The sequence below is a fragment of the Carcharhinus amblyrhynchos genome, chromosome 3 (assembly GCF_965287045.1).
Source record: "Carcharhinus amblyrhynchos chromosome 3, sCarAmb.v2.hapA, whole genome shotgun sequence".
Lineage (NCBI taxonomy): Eukaryota > Metazoa > Chordata > Chondrichthyes > Carcharhiniformes > Carcharhinidae > Carcharhinus > Carcharhinus amblyrhynchos.
Genome location: NC_137326.1, coordinates 18,353,381 through 18,367,083, shown reverse-complemented (window position 1 = coordinate 18,367,083; position 13,703 = coordinate 18,353,381). Strand labels below are relative to the sequence as shown.

The 13,703-nt window shown below is 38.3% G+C and overlaps 2 protein-coding genes across 3 annotated transcripts in view; one reads left to right on the top strand and one right to left on the bottom strand.

The window, feature by feature from the left end:
• The window catches only part of cenpp (centromere protein P), a 253,450-nt gene that overhangs the window by 139,369 nt on the left and 100,378 nt on the right, over positions 1-13,703 (top strand). The gene's annotated exons all lie outside the window — the stretch shown is intronic.
• Positions 182-13,703, bottom strand: part of aspn (asporin (LRR class 1)) — a 56,038-nt gene continuing 42,516 nt past the window's right edge. The window contains exons 6-9 of the mRNA XM_080181790.1: positions 12,493-12,606; positions 9,176-9,269; positions 6,486-6,624; positions 182-2,264 (exon numbers count right to left, since the gene is read on the bottom strand). Of these exons, the coding sequence (XP_080037916.1) occupies positions 2,067-2,264; positions 6,486-6,624; positions 9,176-9,269; positions 12,493-12,606 (545 nt within the window). The 3' untranslated portion in view covers positions 182-2,066. The remainder of the gene's footprint in view (positions 2,265-6,485; positions 6,625-9,175; positions 9,270-12,492; positions 12,607-13,703) is intronic.

Sequence of the window (13,703 nt, the reverse complement as noted above, 5' to 3'; positions counted from 1 at the left end):
CTGGGCTCCTCTCCAGAGAGCTGGCATGGACTTGATGGGCTAAATGGCTCCTGTTTTGACTCTGAAATTCCATGAATTGTTAAAACAATAATAAGAAGTTGTAATACAAAGAGACTTCTTTAGTAGATTTATAAAAATGTTATCTTAAAAGTGTTTACATCTTTTGCTTTAAAAAGCCTGTTAGATACACAGCCAATCATAAAACTAAACAGGGGCCAAATAAAACTGAATACAGGAGCATTTATACTACAATTTCAGTTGTGAAAATGAATGTTCACTTCAGACATAATAAAAACTCTTGTATTTTATTAGTTAGATCACCTTTGGTCAAAATATTGTATTGCATTGCCACATGTTCCTTACAAAAAAACACTTGACGCCTGATTATTAAATGGCTCTTTATTAATTAAAAGCAATTACATAAAGTGACTAACAAAAGTAATCATTCATTTGATATGTCAATACAATATATCTGATACTAAATTATTTTTTGTGATTCGTGTGATAATGGACAATGTTATGTTATTTATCAAGATAGGTGTGCAAGATATTAAAGTGAAAGTTTTTAAGCAAATCTGTTTCCATGATGACTTAACCAAATGTATTCAGAATAGCAAGGATATAAGGAAATGCAAAACAAATCACTACTTGTTAATTGTAGAACAATCATATCAGGATTTAGTCTCAGAATATTATTCACACAAAACAACTCAGAGTTACCAATATAATCACCAGAAAAAGTTCAGTTATTTATTATTACTATTATGATTATTGATAATTCAAAGAAACATGTTGATGATGAAACCACAGTAGAAATATAATTAGAAGGATGAGTGTAACTGTAAAATTAACCATGTTATTACAAGAAAAGTACAATTATTATCCGTCACTAGCTGGGTACTATTTTAAGTTTATCATGTCAAACCACAGATGAGGGTCAAATTGAATGATTTGCTGTTTCCTGTATGTTAAATGGTACTTTTTGGTTGGAAAAAGAATGTTCAAGAACTTCTATAATTATAGTTGTTTCGTAAAGTCATTGGCTATTGCAGTTAAAGACCAACATACATGCTAAACTGCTTTGTGGAAATTACTGGGTTACCAAAAATTTGTTTCCCTTACTCTTTTACCATAAATTTACAATTATTTTACTACATATCTTATCAACATTACATGAATTATTATCCTGAGAGCTACTTGAATAATGTTGAAATAATGTTCAAAATGTTGCTCTTTAAAAATGAATATTAAAATGATGTTTATTTAAAAACATATAGAATCTTTCCACCGTTGTCAGGAAAACCCAAACTTAAAGTGGCTACTGTTGGTGGAATAATGTAATTATTTCTTGACAAAGCCACTTTTTGTTGAAGGAGCTTTGAAATATCCAAATATTTGCATTTAGTAATGTAAATTTGTCAGAAAGTTATGAATTTAATGCTAAGAAATGAAATATATATTTTGAATTGAGAGACATAGACTGTGATAGGATTCAAATGATTCCTGGTTTCTTGGTTTAGTAAAGTCAAGATGAACACTGTTAAGATGCTGACCATTTGCTTGCCAGTTGATTCAATTTATGCATTTTGCATCTCTTTCTGAGAAACCAAAATTCTGCTGTGAATTGGAATTAAATCAACCATCTTAATGACAACTGGACTTGTTTTAATTTGGATGGGGGCTTGGGAGAAGAAACACTTGGCTATACAATCAGAAGTTACAGCAACAGAAAGCCTATGAGAGCTGAAAGGCAACACTGCATTGTATGCTTTTTTTCCTTTAAACTCATCGCGGTTCTGTAATTAGTCACTATTCCCATCCATTTAAAGGCACCAAGGGCAATATTATATTAGAATGGGTACTTGAAGTGAAATTCCTCTTTTATCAACCTGATAACAAATTCCTACTCTTTGAAATCATACATTCATGATTACATTATGATGTAAGTCATATATTCCCACAATTTTGCAATTTGTTAATTGTGGAGGAAGACATGTTTTTCCTGTTTTTGTTAAAAAGAATTTCATGCTTCATGTTACTTAATTTATTATGTTTATGTACATAGTTTATTTTCTGAAGTTTCCAAACTGCACTCCATAAGCACCAGAGACGCATCGAAAAGAAGCTGGCTGAATTTCCCAGTGCTTCACTGGATTGCCAAAAAGACTGATTCCACTGTAGAGCATTTTCTTAATGCTTGATTCCTTTGGACAGAAGTCATCTACTTCAATTTTGCTAATATTGTTATTATGAAGATACACTGCCTGTTTAAAACAGATTTTGAAAAAAAGAAGCTGAAATGGCTGCATTTGACCATTGTAAAAATTTAGTCAGAAGTATTTTATACTTGTTTAGTGTGGGCTTACTTTCATAACATTAAATGCAGTTTGCTTGCCAGCGATGCCAGTATTTTTTTCAGATAAGAGACTTAAGCTACTGCTTGGAAACTGAGCAGAAACCATTTTCTTGTCAATATGCATCAACTTTATTACTTAGCATTGGCCAGAATCCATCAATTATCTGTCCTAATGCAGCACATCCTTGCCATCAAAAAAAAATCAATAAGCTGCTGCTGTTGCTTTGCCCAGTTTAATTAAATGACGTGATTTCCAGTTGAAAGTTGTTGTAGTAAGAGAAGTAACACACCTTTTTTAAAATTTTCTGCCTGGAACTAAGTGTGGTGGGACTGAGGAAGGTATTTTATACCTCGTCGTCCTCCTCACCGCCCTCCTTCATTCCCAAATGCATTTGGAGCAGCAATGGGCCATTTGGCCCCTCAGGCCTACCCTGCTATTTGATAAGATCATTTCAGATATGAATTGCGATCTTAATGCCACTTTTCTGCCAAACCCAATACCTTTTGTCTCCCCTGTTAGTCAAGAATCTATCTACCTGTGCCTTAAAAACATTCATTGACCCTGCCTCTACCACTCTCTGGGGTACAGACTTCAGTTTTTTTTATTGAATTCAGATTCCTCCATCTGCCGTGCTGGGATTCGAACCTGGGGTCCCCACGAACGTTAGCTGAGTTTCTGGCTTAATAGTCTGTCAATAATACCACTAGGCCACCACTTGAGTGACTCAAGTACACACTTCCACAGACTCTCAACCCTCTAAAATTCTCCTCATTTTTGTCTTAAATGGGAAATGTCTTATTTTTAAACTACATCCCCTAATTCTCATCTCTCTCAGAAGGGGAAACAATCTCTCGGCATCCACCCTGTTAAATCCAATTAGAATCTTAATGTTTTAATAAGATCATCTCTCATTCTTTTAAACTCCAATGGATACAGGTCCAAATTGTTCAAATTTTCCTCATCCCAGGAATCAATCAGAAAAGATAAGCTGGTCCCTTGATGACTGCCATGCAGTCATGAAAGAACTGATGGCCTCTAACATCATATAATTCTCCCCTTCCTTCCACCACTGCTGGCTTGATTGATATTTCTTTACATTAACAATGTCAGCTTAGTTGAACACAACAATATTAATTTACCAACAATTGATAACTGCAAACCGCTTTTTTAAATGCCTGTTCCCTGTCCCAATCACATTCATCTCCAACAAGTATGAGGAGTTCATGACTGTCACTAAGACTGACACAATCTGATCAGCTGCCTCTGTTGCATTTCTACCGTCTACTAGCCCACTTGACCAAACTTCATTTAATGTTCACTTCTGCTCTAGCCCTGAACTCGCATCTTTCTCTTCTACCTTGTCATGTACCCTCTTTGAACTCACCTTGTCAATGAAACCCACCTTCTATTCCCTTGATCCAATTCCCACAAAACTGCTGATTGCCTAACTTCCCTTCCTGGCTGATTGATATTGTAAGTGATCCAAATCCTTGAATGTTTTGTCACACCTTAAGTTATTCTTTCATGGGATGTGAGTGCTTCTGAAAAGGCCAGCATTTGTTGCCCATCCCTAAATGCCTTTGAAGTGCATGGCTTCAGGAGACAGTTAAGAATCAACCACAATATTGGAGTCATATGTATGCCAGACCAGATAAGCAGATTTCCTTCATTGAAGGGAGATTAGTGAACCAGATGGCCTTTTACAACAATCTATAATAGTATCATGGTCATCATTACTGAGACTGGCTTTTAATTCCAGATTTTTTTTTATAATTGAATTGAAATTCCACCAGCTATCATGGTGGGATTTTAACCCATGTCCCCTGAGCATTAGCCTGGTCCTCTGGATCACTAGTTCAATTACATGACCACTGTGCCACTGTCTCTTGAATCCCTTCTCATATTTTGCAGAACTCTGCATTTGAATCCTTCCAATCAGGTGTTTGCTCTCGCCACAGTATTTGGAACAGTTATTATCAAAGCCACAAATAAACATGTGACTGTGGCAAATATAAACTTCCCCTCCTTGTCTTTTTTGACCTGTCTGCAACCTTTGACATGGTTGATCATACTCCTCCAAATACCTCTCCACTGCCTTCCAGCTAGGTGTGACTACTCGCATGTAGTTCTGTTCTCATCCCAATAATTTTAGTCAGAGAGTTACTTGTAGTAGCTTCTCTTTCTGCTCCTGCATCATTACCTCTGATTTCCTCCAAGGACTTTGCTTGGTTCACTCCTGTTTCACAGCAGTGATGACACCACCATTGTGGTGTCATCAAATAGTGACGAGACAGAGTACAGGAACAAGATAGAGAATCTTGTGAACTGGTGCAACGACAATGATCTCTCTCTCAATGTCAACAAAATGAAGAAAGATTATCATCGACCTCAGGAAGCATAGTGGAGAATATGCCCCTGTCTACATCAACAGGGCCGAAGTAGAAATGGTCAAGAGCTTCAGGTTTTAGGTGTTCAGATTACCAACTACCTTCCTGGTCTCTCCAGGCTGTCGCTATAGTTAAGAAAGCCCACCAACGTCTCTACTTTCTCAGAAGTCTAAGGAAATTTAGCGTGTCAGCCACGACTCTCACCAACTTTTACAGATGCACCATAGAAAGCATTCTTTCTAGTTATATCATAGGTTGGTATGGCTCCTGCTGTGCCTAAGACCATCACATAAACCAGCCTCCCATCCATTGACTGCCTACACTTCCCGCTGCCTCGAAAAGCAACCAGCATAATTAAGGACCCCACGCACCCTGGATGTACTCTCTTCCACCTTCCTCTGGGAAAAAGATACAAAGTCTGAGGTCATGTACCAACCAACTCTAGAACAGCTTCTTTCCTGCTGCCATTAGACTTTTGAATGGATCTACTCGCACTAAGTTGATCTTTCTCTACATCCTAGCTATGATTGTAACATTGCATTCTTCATTCTCGCCTTTTCTTTTCTGAATGCTTTGCTTTATTTGTATAGCATGCAAGAAACAATACTTTTAATGCATGTGACAATAATAAATCAAATCAAATCACATCTACATTTTACTCCTTGGCGCCATCATCTAAAAGCATAGCAATAGTTTTCACATGTTTGTTGATGAGGCTCAGCTCTACCTTAACATCACCTCTTCTGACTCCTCCACAAAATTATGCTAAATTATTTGATTGTTTATCTGAGATCCAGCACTGGTCCCACAGAAATTTCCTCCAGTTCAATGTAGGGATGACTGAAGCCATTGTTTTAGGTCTCCATTCCAAACTCCATTCCATAGCTATTGATTCCATCTATCTTCTTGACAACAATCTGATATTAAACTGGTCTGTTCACAAACTTGGTGTTACATTTGATCCTCAGCTTTCTATCTCCACAACATTGTTCGCCTTTGCCCATCTCAGCTCATCTGCTGCTGAAACCCTCACCTATGCCTTTATTACCTAAAGGCTTGACTATTCCTGTTTGGTCTCCCACGTTCTACCCTTTGTAAACTCAAGGTAATCCAAATTGCTGTCGTCTATGTCTTCATTCACAATCAGCTCTGTTCCTTCCATTCCTGGGCTTGTTGGCTCTCTTGGCTCCGGGTCAATCAATGTCTTGATTTTAAAATTCTTATTGTTGTTTTAAAATCCCCATGTGGCCTTGCCCCTCCCTATCTCCAAAATACCAACCCCATAATCCACTGAAATATCTGTGCTCCTCTAACTCTGGTTTCTTCTGCATTCCTAGTTATAATTGCTCCACCATTGGTGGAACAATTGGTGGAGCTCAGGTTCTGGAATTCCCCTTCTTCAGAAACTTGCTTTCCTCTTTTACCAAACTCCTTAAATCATACTTCTTTGATCAGGCTTTTAGTCATCTAACCTAATAGCTCCTTAAGTGGCTCAGTGTTAGATTTTATTTGCTTCTGTGATGTTAAAGACACTATATAAATATTAGTTGATGTTTTAAAGGTTTTTATCCTACTTTAATAGATTCTGTTATTATGGCTGTAATGTCTGTTATGCAAAATCACACATTCATATTTTGTTTATCTATTTCTCTTTCATAATGCTTCAGTTTTTCATAATTATTGTTCAAAAATGTGGAAATCGAATAAAACAAGTTGTTCAACTGAACTATTTGTTATTTACCTGCAGATACTTGAGGTTCTTTAGAGCAGCAGGCACTTTCCTAACTTTATTATTCTCCAAATGAATCTGCCTGAGATTAGGAAGATAAGCCAAGCTTCCATTTTCAATCTCTTTAATTTGGTTGTGGGACAAGTCCAGTCTGCAACATGAAGAGCAAATGACTATATGTTAGTACAAGGGACATGCTTTTTAAAGAGCTTTATTGATCATCTTATTCACAGCACGAACTCTTTATGCTACCTGTAGCATCAGTAACACATGTAGATGATGCTTTATAGGAATTTTTAGTTTCTAAGATGCCATATTTTACCTGTCACAAACTCAATCTTGCACCTGACAGACAAAATGATTGTATTTATTGATTTTGCTTCTCGAGCTCTTGGTGGCACTACTAAATTAATCATCTCATTTCTATTAAGACTCTTTTGAGATATCCTATCTTGTGTCTTCTGAAAGTTCACATGTGCTATATCTATTGCATTCCCTTAATCTATCCAATCAGCCATTTTGTAAACTATGTTGAATAAATCAAACACAGCTGACCTTGTTTATGAACTAAAGTGTAGAAAACAAACACGTTTGCTTTGATCTTTTTCATTCTAAGTGTAGTTTCATTTCTATCTTTTTTCCAGTCAAAATATTTAATAACCTTTTGTGCCCATTAAGGCAAGGAATATCAGACCTGAGGAATGAAATATTATTCCTACCAACACCCACTTCATTAGAGTTCTTTGCACTTGTTTGGATTTTCCACTTCCCAAACCAGCAAACTTTGTTTGTATATTCGAAACTGTATTCAAAACAGTGGGCTTAAAAATTGAATTTTAATTTTTCCACTTCATCTCAATTACAACCTTATAACCTGTCGATGCTTGCTGTTATTAAACAGTAGGCAGCAGTAGCTTCATGTCATGATGGTGGTTACAGAACATAACTGTAAAGGAAGTTTTCATTGTCTTCTTGTGTTGACAACAAATCTATTAATTATTTGTAACTATATACACAGAAACAGTAAAGATATGGGCAAGGAGCTGTCTCCATGTTTAGATCTTAACACATCACTGGCCAATGCCACACAGATTCTAGGTCTGGGTCATGTGTCACTTTACATCATTGTATGGCAAGTACTGTACTCAGTCCCAGATTAACCCTGTGTGAAACTTTCCCCAAAAATTGCAGTGTCAGGTTTTGACTGAAAACTAGCATGTTTCTTCCCAAAGAAAGTGGCAGGTTTTCTTTCCAGATCTTATGACAGAGTCAAAAAAAAGGGATGGGTGGCTGTGTGTTTTCCACTGTCATTCCTGAGGAGTGGGGCTTAAAGACTCCAGCAAGACCAGCTCCACAAGAGAGCGCCTCAATCTCAAATTGTAGTTAAAAAACCCCCCTGTTCCCCATTATCTCACTGTTGGCTATAGGGCAACAGATTTCCCCCACCCCCCTCCACAATGCAGGCATTCCCCCCTATTGTCCTCCTGTCAACATAATGAGAAGTTCCCAATGGGGTTCATAGAGGTCCCGCAACTGGCAGTTTCTCTAGGAGCAGTTTGCAGCCGTTTCCCTGCATGACGGATTTAACAGACGTAGTAACAGAATTTATTAAGGTAGGATAAAAATCTTACCACCCCGAGAATAATCATTTCTGAACTCCTGTCGGAAGCTACGGCAAACAGCCATTCCTACATATTTAAATTGATCAGGTTTCTGCCCTCACTGGGTGTGAATGTGAGTATATATGTGCAGGTGAGGGATGGAGAAGATCTGATTATGAGATCTCCCAGAGCAAATACCATTATTGCCCACCAAGGATTTGGGTCTGCAGCAAACAGGGCCATGAAATTGCCCCCTTCCGTATATACCACGCCCTTATACTGTACTTTTGGCCTCCACGCAAATATAGTTAATTGTGGAAATCAGGGCATTGCTGTCTGAGTTGCCTTGATCTTCCACGAGCTTCATCACACTGATATTGAGGTGAGAGATTTAGCATTCGTCTACATTTGATGGCATGAAGTTGGCATACTTATCCATTGGATAGTTACAAAACAAGCTAGAAAAATTGAGAGTTTGTCCATTCAAGTGTAAGTGAATTCTTAATGGTGTGTTAGGTCTTAATTACTGCCAAACAATCTCTATAACTATAAATCCACTTATATAAATATGGAGGTCCATACCTTCAGAGTGAAACTAATGTTGGAGATTTTAAAAATTGGAAAAAAATTTTTTTTAATTCTCTCTTTTATCTTTGTCCCATCTTTCGTTACTTCCATTATCTGATTTTAAAATTGAATTAGATATTCTAATTTACACTTCCTTGGTTTAGAAACTGTGCACCTCATTAAGAGCTTTTTAATTTGATTAAGAAACATATTATTGCTTGCCCTGTTGACACAGATCTTGGATTCCCTGAAGGGCATCTTGCTGTTTTGGCTGTCTAATTACCACAAATTACAGTGCAAAAGCCCAAACAAAGATTTAGGCAAGTTTAAGTGCAGTATATGGCAAGTATCATCTTGTTCACCACTGACGGAAAGACCTAGACCACATTACAATTCATACTGCTATTTATTCTCTTCCGTCTTTAAATTGTTTTGTTTCCCTTTGTAATTTCTCAGTTCTCAAGTACATACAAAATAACATTTCTAAGGAATTGACATCTTGTTCAAAGTTTTTTAAAAGGAAAAAAATGTTACCTGTACAAATCTTTGTATCGTCTAAAATCTTCAAGTTCTATTGATGAAATTTTATTGTGATCAAGGTACAGCTCATACAGGTTGGAAGGTAAATCTTTGGATGCAAAATTGAGTATAATTAGTACAAAATAATCATGGATATAGTGGGCAAATAATTTCTGGACACTTGGAGATGAGCATGTTCTCCCTGGAGTTTAGGCTATGATATGTTCATTAGGGTCTTTTAGGTTCAGTGGTGTCTGATCATTGAATAGCTCAGGTTCTCTGATCAGTGGCTGAATGGTCAGAGGTCACAGAGAGAATTATATTAAGGGTGCCAATTTCAGCTAATTGCAGTTATGCAGACAATGCTAAAGTGCAGTTTGTGTTGTAAATGTTTCAGTAATGGAATTAGCAGGGAGCTAGGTTAGCTTAGGTTACATGAAGAAAATTATTCAAAGCTTGTATTTGAAGGGAAAGCAAGTGACATACGTATTATTTTAAGTTATTGGAGAAATTAGAGAAATGTATATATCATTGTTATGCTGTTTTTTGATATCAAAAATCTTAAGCATAAAAACAATCTGTTAATTTAAGGAATTGGGTTTTCAATCTTAACAAGTAAATATATCCAGTCAACCTTGCAAAGTGAACTGAATTATATAGCAGACCATGGTATTATTCCAGTTGCTGGTGTACAAAGTAAATATTTTCTGCTATAATGTCTGTGTCTCACCATTATTTACTTAGACACTCGGTGGACTTCAGATTGTTGGGGATAGATGCAGGTGGAAATACTTGATAATAATCCAAAAATGTGATTATTTTCCACTGATTATACAATCTCTGTAACAGCTTCAGGTGGCTACTTGGAACAAAACAGGCTGAGATATGCTTTTAAACTCCACAGGATGTTTTAAACTCAAGTAGATAAACAATGAAACGTTTACTGAAATAAAAACTGCTAGATGCTTGTGTTAGAAATAAATAACCTTATCCCTTGCTTGGATACATGGCACACATAACATACGTTGTGAGGCTATTGTGTATCAGATCAATCTTTCACATTTCCTTTGAGTAAACCTATTTTTTAAAAGTATTCTTTGCTGCATCGAAACCAAAAATGTATTTTCTATTTTGACATAGGGTTCCTGAAGTAGGTATTGAATTTCTCAGCATTGATTAAGGACAGAAGTGTGTGGTGGCTAATGTGTTGAATGAGCAATCCAAAGGTCATAAATTCAATAAATCTGTGAACTAGCACCATATAAAGCTGGCAGCCTGCTGTAAATCAATAATTTGTTTCTTCATGGCCTTCAAGGAAAAAGAAAGACATATATTTACGTAATGCTACCAGATGTTTCAAAGTGCTTCATGGCCAATTAACAAGTTGTGAGGTGTTATCACTGTTGTTCTGTCCCGACGCACAGTACGTTGGGGAGACCATGCAGACGCTACAACAAAACATGAATGAACATCACTCGACAATCACCAGGCAAGACTGTTCCCTTCCTGTTGGCGAACACTTCAGCCGTCACAGGCATTCGGCCTCTGATCTTTGGGTAAGCGTCGTCCAAGGCGGCCTTCACGACACACGACAGCGCTGAGTTGCTGAGCAGAGACTGATAGCTAAGTTCCGCACACATGAGGACAGCCTCAACCGGGATCTTGGGTTCATGTTGCACTATCTGTACCCCCAGTGACTTGCCTGGGCTTGCAAAATCTCACTTACTGTCTTGTCTGGAGACAATACACATCTCTTTAACCTATGCTAATGCTATCTCCACTCACGTTGTCTGCATCTTTAAAATTTGAACAGCAGGTTAGCTGTAAAGACTTACGTTCTAATCAGTATTCTGTAAACTGTGTGTGACTTTATATGCCCTTCTCTGATCAGAACCTTCCACATACCTGACGAAGGAACAGCATTTCCAAAAGCTTGTGGGATTACATAAGAACATAAGAAATAGGAGCAGGAGTAGGCCATCTAGCCCTTCGAGCCTGCCCCGCCATTCAATAAGATCATGGCTGATCTGTTGCGGCTCAGTTCCACCTTCCCACCCTCTCCCCATAACCCTTAATCCCCTCTCTTATCAAAAACCCATCAACCCGCGTCTTAAAAATATTTAGCGAGGCAGCCTCCACCACTTCAACGGGCAGAGAATTCCAGAGATTCACCACCCTTTGAGTGAAGAAGTTCCTCCTCAACTCCGTTCTAAACCGCCCCCCCTTTATCTTGAGGCTGTGCCCCCTAGTCCTACTGTCTTTTTTGAGCGGGAAGAGTCTCTCCACCTCTATCCTATCCATCCCATTCATCATCTTATACGTCTCAATGAGATCTAACTGGCTGCACTTTAACCTGGTGTTGTGAGACTTCTTACTGTGTTTACCCCAGTCCAACACCGGCATCTCTAAATCGTTCTGTAGGAAACACAGCAGCCAACTTAGTACAGCAAATTCCTTCGAACAGCAATGTGTTAAGTAACTGATGGCCTGCTTTTTGAAATGTTGATTGAGGGATAAGTATTGGCCAGGGGTAACTCCCATTCCTTGTACATCCAGAGCAGGCAAATGGACGTTGATTTAACTTTTCATCCTAAAGAGAGCGCTGGAATCACCAGCTGTTCATGCCGATGGGTTTCTCTGGTCCTACCAATGGTGCCACCCCCACCACAGGTTGCCCAGCAGTGTAAAGTGGCTTCAATGGGAATGCCCATTGACAACAGAAGGACCAAAGGATCCTGCCGCCAGCAATCAGCATGCTGCCTCCCACTACCGAAAAAAATGCTGAGGGGAGGCCAGTGATTCTTGCCCATCATCTTCGACAGTGAAGCAATCCTTCAGTACTGCACTGGAATGCAGCATGAATGACTGTGCTTAAGTTCTGAAGTGAAACTTGAACCCAGAATCTATGAGAGGTGAATATGGTACCAACTGAGCCAAGACTGGCAGAACCTGCCATCCATACCCAGTCTGGCCTGCTTGTAAGATTGAAAGATTCAGATTGCCTCGTTTACCTATTTTTTCATCTTTTAATATGGTTTATTAATGGAAAGTGTATGTCTTGCTTGCTGGATTCTTCTCTGCTGTAATGAATTGGTCAAAAACGGATTAGGCTCCTTTAGTTAAAATTTGCAAGATGGCTGAAGACTGTAATTTTGGAGTAGTCACAGGATGAAGATGCAGTTTCTGAATACAGAAAGCTATTTATAAACTGCTGAAATTTTGTGCACGTGCCTTGTGATATACAAAAACTCGACTTATTCCCTTGAATATCTTTACCTGTCCTAGTTCCATAAGAAATACCAGTAGTAAATTAAATTATCAACTAAACTTACTTTTGGGAATTGAAGTTAGTTTTGCCTGTGAAATTCGTATGTAAATCAGTCTCACCACCCCGTCAAATGCATCAGGTTCTATGCCAGTGGTATCAAGTGGATTTCCACTCATTTCTGTAATTCAAAGTACCAGTTATTAATAATTATGCCTCTTTATAAAGTCAATTCCTGTTGTAATATACTTGAGAGATGAATATAGCAACTATATTTCTATATCTCGGCACAGTTCGATGGGGGATGTCAGGACCTTTGTGTGGACATTTACTAGAATGGTACCAGGAATGTGCGGCTTCAGTTACCTGAAAAGAATGGAGCTGTTGAAGGGATTCAAAAAAGATTTAAAAGAAGTATTGAAAATTATAAAGGGTTTTGATAGAACAATTAAGGAGAAGCTGCTTCCATTGCTGAGTCTGGCAGCCAGATGATATAAATTAAAGGTCATTGACACAAATAATTTTTTGTTGGTTAAGTCATTGTGATCTGAAGTGAGCTGCCTGAGGAGACAGAAGCAGATTGAATAATAACTTTCAAAAGGGAATTTGGCAAATGTTAGAAGGGAAAATTTACCTGGCTCTGGGGAAGGCACAGGAGAATGGGAAAAATTGAACAGCTGTTTCAAAGAGCTGGCACAGATCTAAAAACTAAATGGCTGCCTCCTGTGCTGTATAATTCCAACATTCAATAAACAGACATTGGGTTAAAATGTTGTAGATTTCAAACAGACCTAGCAGCTCAAAGCTGAGCATCCATGAGGCACATGAGGCAGAATTGTATGCAGCCATTAGGTGTAATGTCAAGACCCAGCATATCCTCCATTCTACCATTAACATCAATCTGGGGGATCAATCCAGGTTCAGTGAAGAGAGCAGGAGGACACGCATGAGCAGCAGCAGGCATACCTATAATGACATATCAACCTGGTTGATACATCTTTGGTGAAGCCACAACACAGGACTGTTGCATGCCAGACAGTGGAAGGAGCATGTGGAGGACATAAGCAATTGCACAACTGATAGATCAGATCTAAGCTTTGTAGTCCTGCAAATTCAATCATGAATGGTGGCAAACAACTAACTGGAGGGGGTGACTCTACATAAATCCCCATCCACAGTGATGAGGGAGTCCAGCACACCAGTGCAAAAGGCAAAGTTGCAGCATTTGCAACAATGTTGACATCAAGGCAGCATTTGACTGAGTGTAGCATCGAGGAG